Below are 16,439 nucleotides of genomic sequence, written 5' to 3' on the forward strand. Positions count from 1 at the left end.
GAGTACTTGTGGCACCTTAGAGACTAACAAATTTATTTGAGCATAAGCTTTCGTGAGCTACAGCTCACTTCATCGGATACATTCAATGGAAAATATGTTTCAAAGTATCCCTATGCAATTTCCATGAAAAGAGTGGTGCTCAAAACTGATCTGTGCAGCTGCTTCTGTCTCAATGAAGAATTCCAAATTTGAACAGAGTCACCTCCCACTAATTTAGTCCCAAACCAGGCTTCCCTTAGAGCTTCCAGAGGCTAACTAGCTAAATACAAGAAACCCTAGTTGCTTGCCATACTAAGAGTGGTTCTTCAAGAGGATTTGCAAGATGGGCAAGGAGTCTGGATTAGCGTGACCAGATGTCCTGATATTATTGGGACCATCCTGATATTAGGGGCTTTGTCTTATATATGTAGTATACCTCAAAAAAAAAAAAAAAGTGTTCCGATTTTTCGCACTTGCTATCTGGTCACCCTAGGGTTGATCCATATGAGTGAGTTATTCTTCTTCTCACAATGACTAATGTGAATCCTTCTTTTTAGCTGATTAACAAGCACTAGTGACCCTCCATAGCTGCTGTTTACTAGAGGTATCTGGGAGCATTCTTTTCTCAGAAAGGGGACAATTTCAAAGAAGAGCTCGTGTTTTCCAGCACACAAGAATGCTGATTCAAGATCACAAAATGACATGGAGAAATTAAAGTGGTTTGCAGGGAAAGTTTTGGTACTAATATACAGCTAGGGCTTCTCATAGCTTTCCCATGCAGTTAATTTTCACTACCACCCACAGAATTCTGTACAGGATCAGTGAAAATAACCAAAAATTTCCCAAGTTTCATTCTGCTGCTGCTTGGGAAAGTTATGAGCAGCAGTTGCCTGACATTTATATTTACAACGCTCCTTACAACTGTAAAGGCTAGAGACATTTTAAAATTAAACAGCAGACAGAAGGAAACCAGGCATCCTCACTTACAGAATTAAAGCAAGCTTATTTTGATCCTGTATCTTCAATAATGTCATTATGTTACTTCTTCATGTAAAGAAACATTACGCAGTTGCTGCAGGGAATGGGAGGTGAGATATCTGGAAAGAGTCTGGGATTGGAAGAGTTTCTGAGAGGCCCTCTTTTAAGAGGTAGCCTACAATGCAGACATGTTTGAAAATCATTTAAAAACACCTGTAGCGGGCCCTTGGAAGATGGTTAAAAAAAGCCCCAAACCCCACTTTGTACACAGATCCAATTCTAATACAATAGGACTTTTCATCAACAGAGTCACAGGTCTTGACAAAAATTTCAAGTATTATTCAACTTTCACAGATGGGATAACTGAGGCAGAATTTCAGACCGAAATTTTAAAGAGCGGTCAGTGGTTTTGGGTGCCTAAACCTGGGGGCACTTTATGCCTGATTTTCAGAGGCACTACAGTGAAAGCTAGCAGCGCCCCAAAGGGGCAACTGGGGGGTGATCAACCCCTCTGAAAACCAGGGCCTGCAGGCATTAAAAACCCCCCAAAACAAACAAAAACGGGGTGCCGGCGACAGTGACACAGCCCGGGCCTCGCCCCTCACGAGGGGCCCTTTCACCTCAGCGGCCGAGCCCCCAGCCCGTGTCCCCGCCCGCCGGGCCGCGCCGCCCAGGGCAGGCGGAGGGTGCGGGGCTCCCCACCGCGGCCCGGACTGACCCGCCCCGCCCTCCGCGGTCGCTGTCCCCCCCCCGGCCCGGGCGGCTCTTACCGGCTGCGAGCAGTTGAAGGGCGGCGCGGCGCTGAGGAGTAGCCGCAGCCCCAGGGCCCGGGACCCCAGCAGCAGCAGCAGGAGGAGGAGACGGGGGAGCGCCGCGGCCACCCGCCCCATGACCCCAGCGCAGCGCAGCGGCCGCCCAGCACCACGGACCGGCTCCGGCTTCCGGAGGGGGCGGGGCCGGCACTTACCTGAGGAGGAGCAGGGGGCGGGGCCTCGGGGCGAGAGGGGGGCAGCACCTAGTAGGGGCGGGGCACCCCAGAGGGGGCGGGGCCTCTTGGCGAGGGGCGGGGCCCGAATTGACGAGTGAGGCGCCCAGCGGGAGCTGTGCATAAGAAAGGGGAGGTGGCTTAGAGGAAAGCAGGGGGCGGGGCTTGTAGAGCTCGGGCTGTGACCGGCCCCTCTGGATGCCTGGGCTGCGCTGGGGGCCGGGCGGGGCACAGCGACTAGAAGTGTCTGTAGGGCCGTGCCGTGCCTGTCTCTCTGTGTCTGTCTATCTATCTGTCTGTGTGTGTGTGCCGTGCCTGTCTCTGTGTGTGTGTGTGTGGGGGGCTGTGCTGTGCCTGTCTCTGTCTCTGTGTGTGTGTCTGTGTCTGGGGGGGGCTGTGCCGCGCCTGTCTCTGTGTGTGTGTGTGTGGGGGGGGGGGCTGTGCCGTGCCTGTCTCTGTGTCTGTGTGTGTGGGGCTGTGCCGTGCCTGTCTGTGTGTGTGTGTGTGTGGGGGGGGCTGTGCCGTGCCTGTCTCTGTGTGTGTGTGTGTGTGTGTGGCTGTGCCGTGCCTGTCTGTGTGTGTGTGTGTGTGTGTGTGGCTGTGCCGTGCCTGTCTCTGTGTGTGTGTGTGTGTGTGTGTGGCTGTGCCGTGCCTGTCTCTGTGTGTGTGTGTGTGTGTGTGTGGCTGTGCCGTGCCTGTCTCTGTGTGTGTGTGTGTGTGTGTGTGGCTGTGCCGTGCCTGTCTCTGTGTGTGTGTGTGTGTGAGGGGCTGTGCTGTGCCTGTCTCTGTGTGTGGGGGGGGGCTGTGCCGTGCCTGTCTCTGTGTGTGTGTGAGGGGCTGTGCTGTGCCTGTCTGTGTGTGTGCGGGGGGGGGGCTGTGCCGTGCCTGTCTCTGTGTGTGTGTGTGGGGGGGGGGCTGTGCCGTGCCTGTCTCTGTGTGTGTGTGTGTGTGTGTGTGTGTGTGAGGGGCTGTGCTGTGCCTGTCTCTGTGTGTGGGGGGGGGGGGCTGTGCCGTGCCTGTCTCTGTGTGTGTGTGTGGGGGGGGGCTGTGCCGTGCCTGTCTCTGTGTGTGTGTGTGTGTGTGTGTGTGTGAGGGGCTGTGCTGTGCCTGTCTCTGTGTGTGGGGGGGGGGGCTGTGCCGTGCCTGTCTCTGTGTGTGTGTGAGGGGCTGTGCTGTGCCTGTCTCTGTGTGGGGGGGGGGGGGCTGTGCCGTGCCTGTCTCTGTGTGTGTGTGAGGGGCTGTGCTGTGCCTGTCTGTGTGTGGGGGGGGGCGGTGCATTTGCGTGCCTCTCTGTCGGTGTGAGTCTAGGCGGGGGACGCAGAGCTGAAGGGAGGCACCGCGGCGACAGCTCGAGAGAGCTGCGGTGGGCGGGGAAGCGCAGTGGCTGGAGGCGATGGGGAAGGCGAGGCCTTTGCGGCACGCGCGCAGGGGTGACCGCTGCGGTTTGAAGAGCGCACCACGTGCCATCCAGCGCCGGCCTTGTGCCGTCAGGGACGTCGGAGCCGGCCCCTTCCCCACCACATCCCGGGCGGGGGCGGTGACTCCCTCACGCCATGTGCGCGGGGACCACGCATCGCGGGGGTGCGGCGGTCGCTGCAGGGGGGATCCGTAGGAGGGCGGGAGTCGCCGAGTGCTCGTCTCTACCCTCGATGCGCCCACACAGGAGCAGCCCGAATCGGTCTTGCCGGGGTCCCAGAGTCTGAGATCTGTTCCAGACTCGGAATTTGTTTCTGGGAAGGTGTCATTTTAAAACCTGTCACTGCCTCCACTGAGACAGGCTCCTCCCTGCTTTCTGCTCCTGGAACGGGCACTCTTCCTGACCCCCTCTCGCCCCCCAAAAACATGTTTGAGTAAGAAAGTGTTGGAGCCAGCATGTTTGGAAAATTACCTTGTGTTTCAGCAGCAATGTGGACTCCAATCAAAGTTTTCTGGTGTCTGAGCCTCCTGAGTATTCACTGACCATACACCTCTAACAGGTAAACAATGAGCTAGTGACCTGGTCTTGTTCAAACAGTTCATTATTGGTCTCTGGGGAAGGGCAAAATTCTGGAGGCCCTGACACTGAGTCCTGTAAGATCCTAAAGGTAGGTTATGTTCAGTTGTACAGAGAAAAATACAAAGTAAACAATTTCCTTTGTGGGTTCATGGTGTATTGATGTGAGGAAAGGAAACTTGGCTAATGAGTGGCAACCATTGCTGTCACAGTAAGCATAAAGATAGCCTTCAACCAAAATGCTGGATCGAACACTGCTGAACTTCGGGGATGACTAAAACCCAATTCTGACATCGGAGCCAAATTCTCCAAATAGCCCTCCTATTTATGAGCCAAATGAAAACCCCAGATTTGAACTCCTTAAACTCAATCCAGAGCTGAATTTAGGGCCTGATTCTCCATTGCACCCCGGGTAGTCAATTATACTTGTGCAAAGTTGGGTGTAAGATGCTACCATTTGGATTGTGTAGCATTTTAAACTTTGTGCAGGTATAAGTGTCCACACAAAATGAAAGGCAATGGAGAATAAAGCCTTTTACATCTTGAACCTACCCAAGCAAAGTATACACAAGCTGAAATTCTCACCAGCCAACTATTGTTTGGTCTGTATTGCCCACATATAGTCAAAATGAAACTTTTGTATTATTCAGTTTATTTATTAAAGTGAATTTATTGCTTGTGGTAAGTGCTGTCCTGACAGTGCTGGAGACTGACGTTCTCTAGCTACAAAGCATCAAAGAAAACTTTGCTACACTGAATTAATGTACATTAACTCTCACATGTGGTTGCGTGTGTGTGTTCTCTTTGTGTGCTGTCCCAGCTTTGCAGACAGTTGGCACAGCAGACCTCGAGCAAACTGCCCAATGACCACAAGATCCGTTAAGATATGAAGGCACCCAGCGAGGTTTGTTGTTGACGAAGCACAGTGATAGCACCTGGCAGACTCTATGAGGATACTAAGACATGTATGCCTTTGAAAATGGACGCAGCTCAGTCAGTGGCGGGACTTTCCACTGCCCGCTAGGCTGGTCAAAGATACTCCCTCTGAGATACATCATTATACCCCTATATAAACAAGTTACATACTGTCATTCTGACCTTATCCTTTAGGAGGGGTAAGTGTGTTTCTGTTATCCTTGGGGAATGTTTTTGTATCATCCTTGATATTGGGATGTGAGTGCTCTGTGCTTAGCACTTCTTAGGCATGTGTATTTCTGCAATATCAGCCCTGTTCTTGCCAGATTCTGTGAGCAGGTCCTGCCTCATACCAGGCCTCTGATACAAGGGCTTATGTCTCAGGCTCTCTTCCTACTACATTATGGAAGGGCCCACCTTAGGGGTGAGAACAAATTAATCTCTATTCATTTAGTCCTCGGCCTTTCTATGGCAGTTGCAAGTAAAAGTGCCAGTTTCTGGCTGTGTTGTAGATGCAACTTTGCTGAGACCACAATTCATAGAGTCATCAGATAGTAACCACTTCCTATCACTGCTGATCCAAGCCAACCTGAATTTAGAGATGAAAGGCTTTAGATCCCATTATAACTCCTTAGGCTTGTTGTGTTTCATTTACAATGTTTATTATTTTCCCATTTTTATGTCTTCCCTTCATGCATGTTTGAAAACCCATTGTTTGTTGAGCAGATTTTAAAAAAAACAAAAGACCAACAAGTGTCCTGTAGTCAGTGCCTCTCAGAACTCTTGGCTTTGTTGTTTCCTTCGTAAATTGCCATTGAAACACAGACAGAAAGAGCAAGCCAGAGCACTGCCATGTTGTCAAAGGCTGGAGTGCTTAGGGGAAAGCTCCATTAACACACAGCATTATGCAGACTTCAAATTGGCCATCCTGTGACAGGCTAGCCAGAGGTGGACTCTAGTTTTCACTTCTTACCTCAGCATTTGCTGTGAACTGTGAATTAGTTATATATTACATGCCCATTATTGCTAAAAGAAGGATAGTCTTGTGGCTAAATCATGGGGCTGAAAAGTCATAGAGCTGGTTTCTGTTCTTGGATTTGTCACTGACTTCAGGTGTATCCTGGGGAAGTCACAATCTCTGGGCCCATTTTCCCCATCAGTAAACTGGGGATATAACAACCTTCTTGAGGTGGTGTGAATTTTAATTAATAAACATTGGATTCAAGTGGTTTGAGGTCCTCAAGTGGAAGGTGTTATGAAAGTGCATAGTATTATATGGTAGGGAGTAACTTTCAGTGCTTTTGGTTCACAAGAGCTTGTGCAAACCTTTTAGCTGATGTACATAGAGTTCCTCTTTCCACTACCAAAGGTTTCACTTTGAGTTTCAGGTCTGAACACATCCTCAACCTGAAATTCAAATACATTCTAAACCTTGGAGTTTCATCTGATTTTGCGTTGGAACCACACACTCCACATGGTTTCAACACAAAACCATAACCTGGCTCACCTGATCCTGGAGTGGGTCGCAGATAAGTGAACTTTTCAACAAACCTGAGCTGAATGTTCAGGTTGTAATGGAATTTGAGACCAAGCCAGTTTCTCATGGTTTTGTGGTGAATGTTTCTAACTGAAGGCCAAATTTAGTCCTTGGATAAGAAAATGCCACTCCCTAGATTTCAATTTCATTAGATCAGTTTATGCCAATGGTGAGTTTGGCTTGTGTCTGTTCCTCCTCATAGCCTCATGCTGCAATGAAAGGCTTCCAGTGATTATGGTCTGCACTGGAAGACACCCCCCCCCCCCATTGCAACATTTCATTACCAAGCTCAGAGGCTATTTATAAACAGTTTAAGAAGAATCACTGATTTTTTTTTTTTAAAGAAGAATTTTCTGAATCACTTTGCAATACAGTGGCTGTAATTACCTATGGTTTATTATACTGTGTTGTGTTGTTCCACTGGAATTATAAAAGAAAATTGCAGGATAGTTATGCCACAAATTCATATAATCAGTAAGCTAAATAGGTGACTGAATTACTTATTAATGCCCTGTTAGTTTCATGCTTAAGGTATTAATTTAATTGTAATTATGCTGAAATTATACAGTTTGACATATATGTAGCACAAAATCCTATAGCCAGGAGGTTAACTGCATTGGTTACATTTTATAGTCAGACATTAGGGAGTAACTACAATGTAATTAGGGTAATTCTACTATAGAATGTAACTGAATTTTCTAGGGTGATATTTATCATGATAGTTTGTCAGTACCAGGGTCCCAGTTTTGCAAAGTCTTAAATCACATGAGTAATCCCATTAACTTCAGTGTGACTATTCAAGTGAATAAGGGTTTGCAGGCAGTTGGCTTGTTTTTAGACACTGTTGAGAGAAGGGGATGGATGTGTAAAAAGTTAGGATAAAATTTACAGATACTGAACCAATCTAGGCATTGTTTAGAAATTTATTAGCAATTTTTTAAAATAACATCATTCCTTAGATAAAAATGCAATCTTACAGGAATATACATTTGTCCCACACAGAGATGACCCTATCGCTCACTTGTGGGCCATTCGCTCTAACTTTTCGTCATTGATTTTTAAAACGTGCGAGAGGGCAAGCCGGACTCTGGCACCGATGACAGGCGTACACTTACAGTTACAAACTGTACAGCATTATTTACAAAAGCATTTCTGTGGTTTCATGAAACCTGGGTATAAAATTGTGGGATGTGGTAAAGAACTAGTACTGGGAAGGGCTTCAGTGAAGATGGTAGGGACATCTGGGGTGGAGAGAAATGTGGGAGAGGAGACTTACATCTGGGGTGGCATACACCTAGGACAGTTCATTTAACAGCACTGGGCAATTAAAATGAAGGCAAAACACTTTACATTTGTCAACATTTATAGCTGATGGTCTGAGCAGGAAATGATGAAGTGCTGAACCTGAGAGATGCTGAGCAACCAAATCTTCCGTGGAAGCAAATGGGAAATACATATGCTTAGCACCTTGCAGGATCAGTTCCCAAATTAATCAGATGCAGGCAAGAAAATACCCACCTCTGCCTTGTAAAGTCCTGATCTTGCAGTCTTTAATCAATGAAGTCAAGGGGAATGTATCCTGAGTAAGTACTACAGGATCAGGCCCTAAACTATGTTTTCACCTCTGGAACTGAGCTGGATTCCAGCCACTTCCAGCCAGATTTCACCCCCAAAATGGCTTTTCCCTTGTTGCTGTGTGTCACTCATTTGGAGGGAGTCTCCCTCCAACATTTTGAATTCATTTGTTAAGGCAGTTTTAAAAGCATCTCTCTTGAGTGATGAAGCAGTTTGTAATGTGATATTCAAAATCTCACTTTTAGTTATTTGAGATCTTCCCCCATTCAAATGGTCATAGCTGGACTGGACACCCCTGCATCTGTCAATTCCATGAGCGGTCATGGCATGAGAGGTTTTAAGGAGTACTGAAAACTAGTCTAACTGACTGAGCCAGGAGCAAACTGGCCCCGGATTCTCTCTGGGAAATAGATTACATTTTGCCTGGCTGGACAACAATTCAGGACATCCATCATATGGAAGAGAAGACTAGTGGCAGGTAGGCTCTGTACTAAGTAGGGGAAGATGGTTGGGAAGGTTACTGCATAGGAAGGAGGTTGTTTGAAGGTTGGGGGAGCATCTGCTGTAGGAAGGAAGCATGTCTGTGTGTGCAGCATAGCATTTGGCCTATGACCCAGCCAGTTTGCTCCTGGACCAAGTGAAAGCAGTGATGTGATGTGTTGGACTTCAATGAAAGCAGGTTGTCTGAGTGAGATGGAATAAAGAAAAAAACAGTTTGAGAATGTGATGAGATTGTGAGCTATTGATTTTTGCCTCCTGTGAAGTCATTCATAATGCTGAAGTAGATAAATGCCTACAGCAGTTTGCTTATTGAAGATGTGTTTTTGGGGTAGCCCTTTAGACAGTACTGCTCACTTCTAAAGAGGGGCTGTTCTTTATGCTCGTCTTAAGCAAAGTCTCTACAAGGTGGGGAGAATAGGGGCTTTGAACAGGACGCTGATTTTAATATCAGGAGAGACTTTCATCCCAGTGTGATACCACAGACCTCTTTATATTAAGTTAGAGACCTGTCTGGTTTTAACGCTGCACCACGCACTTCATTGCTCTGCGGCCCTTCTCACCGGCTCCCATGTCAGGCCCGCTGGAGCAGGGAGGCCACATGGCTCTTACTGTGAGACCCTCAGAAACAAAGCAGCAGCAGAGGGTCTCTCTTGGGACTGAACTTCTGATAAGAACCGTTTTGATCCCTGGGCTGCTTAATTAAAAATGGGAATTAATTTATCTGACGAAGCCAACTAAAATCAGATATTAAAATAAAAATGAAAAATCTAGACAGCTCTGGTTTATGCAAAATTTATAGTCGGGCTCCTTCAGGGAAGAAAATAAAGGAAGGAAAAAATAAATTTTCTGGGCCTGATTCTGATTTCACACCGGGGTGATATCAGTATTGCCTCATTAGCTTCAAATGAATTATACTTGGTTTAGACTGGCATTAGTGAGAAGTGATTTAGATCTTTTGCCTGGACTTTCTTTATATTTTCTTTATATGCACTACAATCTTGATTATCTGAACCTATCAAAATGCACAACTATCTGAAGTAGATGCAGGTTCTCTGGTAGATGTTAATTACTTTAAAATCCCTTGATTTCCAAACTTCTTACTCAGTGTCCCACATGACACTTGGACAGTCAAGGCTGTATTGTGGATATATATTATATTATTCAGTTCTGTCCAAATGTGGCTGCTTCATTCATTCTGTGGTTTGCTGATTAGTTTTTTCATCTGTATGTAAGAAGCAAGAGGCCTCCAACTGTATGTAAAAAGCATGTTAGCAACCTGACTGGCTTGTGAGTCTATCACCTTGTGGGATTGTGTCTGTGTGCAAACATGCATACATTTCACACAGCAATCTGAAACTAGCAGTCAGAAAAGACACAGGAGCCTGGCTGAGACCCATTCAACTGTTATATTGGCATCAGTCTAAAGAAAGCAATGATACATTGCTTTGAAAATTATCAAGAAATGTAAAAAAAATGCATTTGCCCTTTTTTTGTTGTTGTTGTCGTAGTCATCGAGGGGGCAGGGTTTTGAGTCAGAAAACAAAGCAGAAATAGATGTGATTCTGTACATGGCGCTCCTTCAGCTGTCCCTCCAGACTGGGGTGCGGTCGGGCAGGGGAATCAAACAGTTGAACCCCTCACAGTAGCAGCAGCATCTACATCATCATCATCATTCATATGTCCAGCTGAAGAGGCAGATGATGCAGAAAAGGTCCGTGGATAAGGAAACTCCAGCTCTGGATCATCAGTCCCACTTTTTCCATCCTGTCAGTCACACAGAATAAGGAAGAAAAAAGAAATGCATCCAGTGTGACTGGCCTGGTGCTGCCTGGAGTAATGACCAGGGGTGATAAGAGAGCAGTTTTTTTGTTTTTTTAAGAAATGTCTTTAGTCTGCAGTGTACTGTTAACAAGCTGCAGATCAACCACACGCAAATGATGAAGACTATTTCCTCCTTTCTTTTTCCTTACACAAAACTCCTCAATCATTCACTTCTTCAGTGTTTCCACTCACAGTGCAGTGATTGTACCTGACACTAGCTCCAATACACAGGGAAAGGAAAGACACTCCAGGGAACTAAACCTGCTCTCTCCTCCTCACCATGGCCCAGACCCTGCTCCACTTGATGGAGGCAGTAGCTCTTTGCTCAGACCTATTGCACTCTGTATGTCAGAAAGTACCTAAATGAAATGCCATCTTCCAAAGAGAGTGAAATTAGCACAGCTGGCATCAGCAAGTTCTGATTTTAGTACCACTCTCCAATTATAAATATCATCTTCATCTGCATTGTCCTCTCTGTACAAGGATTTAAATCAGTAGGATGTAGAGGACTGTTCAGTAGAGAGATGGGGGTTTCTCCAGCCCTCTGCAGGGTGTGATCACTGAGGGAATAGCAGTTTTCACAGAAGGATGTAGATGATGTAAGCTTCTTCCTCTAGCCTGAGGCCAAATCCGAAGAGGAAATGAGCACTTGCTGAGCACCCAGAGCTCCCACTGACTTCAATAAAGACTACTACAGATTAGTAGCTTGTTTTTCAGAGGTGATGAGCACCAACAACTCGCACTAAATTTGCGTCAAAGGAACTATTCAGTAAAAAAGAATGAGTTAGGGAGACGCTACCACCTTACTCCCTCTCAGAAATAGGTGACTAGAAGTGGGGATACTTCATTTTCAATAGCACTGAACCTATGCATCACAGCACTAAAAATGGAGAACCTTCAAAAGGTTTGGAGGTTTGATTTGCATCAGATAAGTAAAATCCCGAATCCACATGCAAGTCATAGGCAAAACTCCATGAGCGTTTGTCTCAGTAAAGAACCAGTAAAAATGCTCCGCACTGGGCTAATTGATGTCTATGCATAATTTTGCCTAGGTAAGTCTTGAGTAAGGATTTCAAGACTTTGACACCCCCCACCCCACCCATGTGTAGCTAAACTGCTGCAAGCTTCTTTGGTTCAATAACTAGGCTGAAAATCTTGTGAGAAGAGGCTTTGTCTTGTAAAATATCCAGGACATATTGAAGTGCTGTTAGCCACTTTATAATACCACTGGGAATACAATACCACCAAATATATCCCTTTGTTATTTCTCCTTTAGGCCCCATTCAAAAGCAGGAAAGTACAGAGGTGCATGAAACTATAAACAATATACATAATAAACTTAACATTTTCAGATCTCAGAATAAGCTCAAGTTTTAGATGAAAATTTGGTTCTGATTTTCCTGAGTCAGATCAGTCTTCTTTATTCAGTACTGATCTGCAACTCTGGGATCCATCTGGAAAATGGAGCAAAACTTGTGAGTTTTAGATAAAGACAGCCAAGATTCCAAATGAAGACTTCATTTCCAAGGAAAACCCAGCAAATTGCATAAGATCTACAATTCTCTTCTGGTTTGTCACTAGTAAGAGACAAGTGCCAGGCAGAGGAGGGAGAAAAGGAAGTTCAGAGTGAATAACAAGACTGGGCGGGAGACAAGTGCCAGGCAGAGGAGGGAGAAAAGGAAGTTCAGAGTGAATAACAAGACTGGGCGCGAGACATAGTGCCATTGACTTCAGTGGAGTTATGCCAGATTTAAAGCAGTATGACTGAGGCCCAGAACCTGGCCCATAAACTCAGGTATGAAGAGAATGATGAGATTGCACACTGGAGTGCAAAATATGGGCTCATGTCACTAACCTTCAGTGTCTCCAGCTGAGAGCAGTACCAGAGCAATTCTCTTGAGTAACAACTCAGAACTCTTCACCTCACTTACCCTGGAATATCAGTTAAGGGCAGAGCTAGATTATTTTCCCTAGCTAATAACTCTGCCTCTCGCATTTGCCTGTCATGTACCCCAGGAAACTCTATTACTGATGAGAGTTAGAGATTCAGTGAAAGAAATATGAAATTACCTATTACAATTCCATCCCCCCAGAGTTGCTGATGCCAGCTGAGTTCCTAGAAATCTTATCCCATCTGCTTGGCATATGGATTTTGCCACCCTAGTGAGAAGAAATATTGAGAGAATCTGAGCACAGGAAAGAGGATGAAGACTGGATAAAATGTCCTGGTTTCAGGAAGCAAGATACTCTATTCAGAAATTAATTGTGCATGTTTAAGGGAGTGAGGAAAAAGGAAAGTGAACACAAGATATGCAAAATCAGTAACGTTCAACCTGTCAGTGGATTGCAGACTAGTTACTTACACTAGGTACACTTTGTTCATTGTACAAATTAAAAAATGAAAAAAAATATTTAGTACCCATTTCCCCAACCACACGTAGAAAAGCACTTAAAAGTTCAAAGGTAAAGCTTGGCACACTCCAAATACGAAATGATTTACTTTACATGCAGCAAAATATACAAGAAGTGATCTTTTAAAACAAACTTAATTCAATTCATTATATTCGCTTGGCACAATTGCAATTCATTTTAAAAAAATATTTGAAAAATACTGAAACTGACCTGAATTCAAGTATTACGGTTTCTTCAACAGAAACATTATCAATGCAATAAAACATCACACGGAATATATCGAAGCATAACTCCTTCTCACTTTTGTTTGTTTTTCCCCTTAATTTTGTTTCTATACAGTTTTAATGCCAACACAACTCACAATTGTATTTTAAAATTAATATTATTGCATTGTTTTTGCATATCTTGTGGAACAGAAAATGCAAAGAGTTACTGATTCCCCTTTCAAAAGCAGAGACAGTGGTTTGTTTTTGCATTCAAATGGCCCCAGATACAGATCTCCTGAAGGTAAAACCAGGAAGTGGAGAACTGTATGCACTCATACACACACACGCTCACTCAGGGCCGCTCACATACTCACAAAAATACCTAGCACTAAAAAGAATCCAAATCAATCACTCAAATGTGCAAGACTATATCAAGTGCATTGCCTACTATCTTTAAATTATAAAACAACAACAAAAAAAAGGAGATTTCAATTACTATCAAATTAAATTACAAATTCTTGGTGTACATAATGGTTGATAAAACTCTTCTATCATTATAGCTTCTACCGAATTTCAATGGAGAAAAAATAGTTTAAATAATACAATGTAACCAAACCAATTTAACATTTGCTAAGGTGAAGACAAAACAAAACAAAACAAAAAGGGTGGTTACAAAACTTTGTAAACGCTCCTTTCTCCCCTCTCCCTCCAAAACAAAACAAAAATATTCAAAATAAAAATTGGAACATGCTTTCAAGAAAATATCAAACTGCAAAAATAAGGAGAGATCTACATAAGCCCATCACCACCTCACTTAGAAAAGGGCAGGTTGCCTCAGCTCTGCTTGACAGAGCTTGCTACCTGCTCTCTGACTGGTTGGCACAGCTGGCTGTCTGAGCTCTGACTGGTTGGCAGACATGGCTACCTGAGCTCTGATTGGTTGGCAGAGACCACTGCCTGGGAGTCTCTGCATTTTCTGTCAACAAGCCTTCCTGCAGTGTTGCCATTTGCCTCTCATGTCCCCTAAGGCTTCTTCTGCTTCTTCTACTGGAATCCACAGGAGAAGAAGTCAATCATTCTATTCCAAATCAAAAGGGCCTTGGTTTTATGGAGACGGTGAGGCTCATACAGAATATGTGCAAAATGATTTTACAAGCAAAGTTGAAAGACACCCGTTTGATGCAGGGTCCTTTTGGCGAGGGCCATCCACAGGAAGCTGAGGTTCTCCTTTGCATTCAGGAAGCAGCCGTCGTTCCTTGTGCAGCAACTGAGAACAAGCAGGGGCTGGCTCTCCTCCGCCACCTCTTCCTCCTCCTCATGGACACATGCTGGGGTTGTATTCGCTCCTGAAAAGCTCTCTTACACCACCCAACTCTGCGGCTCGTCCCAACAGAAATGAATGAAGAACGCTGTTCCGGTTACTCCAGGTCACGAGAACAGTGAGGCACTTCTGAAACAAACCCATTAGGAACATTGAAACAAATAAAAAACCAGCATCGCTTCAGCCCTGGCAACTACAGGCTGCTGACATAAATCCTGCTGTCCTGGAGCTCCTCCTGACTTTTTCTACAATCCGGGTTCTGCACCTCTTCCTCTTCCTCTCCTGCACTGTCCTGCCCTGGGTCCCTGCAGTTAACAAAAGGCAAGAGGTTGCCATTGGGGCTCTGCTTGCTGTTACCGTTGAGTATGTTGTCTGCTGCATTTTCCATCTCTTCTATTGTCATGTCACAGGCATCTGCTAGCTCTTGGGTTGTGACCTCAATGAACTTTGGATCTTGAGCAAACTGCATCAGTCCTTCTGAAATCAAGACCTTCAAAAGCAAGCGGGAAACCAGAGACAGAACACAAAGATAAAAATTAGCACTAGCATCATCAGTCCCATCACCCTTCCATCCACCATCCCAGCTCCTGTCTGGCCATTCCCTTTTCCCAACCAAACCTCTCTCTCCTCCTACTCACGCCACCAAGCACTGACTGGAAATGGCTACCAAAGCCCAGCACTGCTGTCTGCACTACTAATACCTATCCTCTTACAGCAGCCCTAAAGATGACTCATTTCTAGTTGCTGCTGCAGTCATTCCCAGGCCTCTGTGACTTTGTCGACTTACCGCTTCGACAAGGCTGCCAGCGCTGCCGTGGAACTGCCTGCTGCTCCCCCCAGTCTGGCTGGGGACGGTGAGGGAGACTGGCCTGGCTCTCCGAGGGCTTCTGCAGCTGGTGCTGTCAGAGTACCAGGAGCTGCAGTGTATTGATGGGAAGCTACTGTTGAGTTTCTCACCGGACTCCACTCCATCAAGCCGTAAAGTCGGGATGGTCTTCTGTGGCCAGCCACGGCTACAGGGCACGGCAGGGGGCGTGGCACACAACCGGGGGGAGAACGTTGTTGGGGAATGGCTTCTCTGGAGCAGGGGACTCAGCCCTGCCACTGCTAGTGCCTTCAGACAGAGAGAGAAAGAATGCAGTACTAGCCAGCTCTTAGAAGCACGACTCGAATGACTAGGCAGTGAGGGACGAGTACAAGGATGGCTTGAATGGGTTTATGCTAATTGGGAACTTAGATGGATTGACCTCTATGAAACACAGCTGTGGGTAATAAAACACTGTTCTGTTTTCTGCTGACCCATTTTGTAATTATTACCAAGATTCCGTTAAAAATGGCTTATTTTGTTCTGGTGAAATGTGCCAGATCAAAAGCTCTAAAGACTGACATCCTCTGTCCATGGAACAGGTACAATATAGCTAGCAGCAGTGCAAACTTCCCCCACATAACCCTGCCAGAATGCCTTCATTCTTGTACCGGAGGGACCACCACTTCTGACGTAGGGTGACAGGGTAGTTCATTTTCCACATCCTTCAAATCTTTGACCCTTCTTCTGATCCCACTAACAACAGCATGTACTGCTAATTGTGGTGATATGTTTTGGTGATATCTATTCTAGAAACTGGACTGAGACTATCAACTCATTTTATTTAGGTCTCCAGTGACACTAAGGCCATGTCTGGACTTACAAGCTTACAGTGGCACAGCGGTACCGATACAGCCATGTTGCTGTAAGAGCACTCGTGTGGCCGCGTTATGCCGATGGGAGAGAGCTCTCCCATAATAAAACCAGCTCAACGAGCAGCGGTAGCTATGTTGGCGAGAGAGCGTCTCTCATCAGCATAGCACTGTGCACGTAAGTGCTTATGCCGGCAACAATTATGTTGCTCGGGGTGGTGTGGGATGTGTTTTTTCACACCTCTGAGCAGCAAAAGTTTTGCTGACATAAGTTCTAGTAAAGACCCAGCCTTAGTTGGTAATAACGTTCAGTTAGTACCAACCTGCACTGGATTTTATGTAGTGATCTATTTGTGAAAAGATCAATGTCCATTACTAGTCCCCTGAGCCACCCAGTCCCTCAAAAGAATTAAATACATAATTGATGAGTCATGTAGTACCTTTTAACTAAATAAGTGATTCAATGAAATCCCTCTTTCCATAGGGCCAGAGTCTGATACTTTTACTCACCTTGAATGGTACCTTATTCCACAAGTCAA

The 16,439-nt window shown here is 45.6% G+C and overlaps 2 protein-coding genes across 2 annotated transcripts in view; both read right to left on the bottom strand.

Annotated features, from left to right (window-relative positions):
• IL17RA (interleukin 17 receptor A) overlaps positions 1-1,924 on the bottom strand; it is a 44,489-nt gene extending 42,565 nt beyond the window's left edge. Inside the window, exon 1 of the mRNA XM_075122362.1 lies at positions 1,728-1,924. Coding sequence (XP_074978463.1) covers positions 1,728-1,847 — 120 coding nt within the window. The 5' untranslated portion in view covers positions 1,848-1,924. The remainder of the gene's footprint in view (positions 1-1,727) is intronic.
• A 5,368-nt stretch (positions 1,925-7,292) lies between these two features.
• Positions 7,293-16,439, bottom strand: part of CACNA1C (calcium voltage-gated channel subunit alpha1 C) — a 706,039-nt gene continuing 696,892 nt past the window's right edge. The window contains exons 48-49 of the mRNA XM_048828634.2: positions 15,011-15,337; positions 7,293-14,713 (exon numbers count right to left, since the gene is read on the bottom strand). Coding sequence (XP_048684591.1) covers positions 14,417-14,713; positions 15,011-15,337 — 624 coding nt within the window. The 3' untranslated portion in view covers positions 7,293-14,416. The remainder of the gene's footprint in view (positions 14,714-15,010; positions 15,338-16,439) is intronic.

This window comes from Caretta caretta, chromosome 1 (assembly GCF_965140235.1).
Source record: "Caretta caretta isolate rCarCar2 chromosome 1, rCarCar1.hap1, whole genome shotgun sequence".
Taxonomy (NCBI): Eukaryota; Metazoa; Chordata; order Testudines; family Cheloniidae; genus Caretta; species Caretta caretta.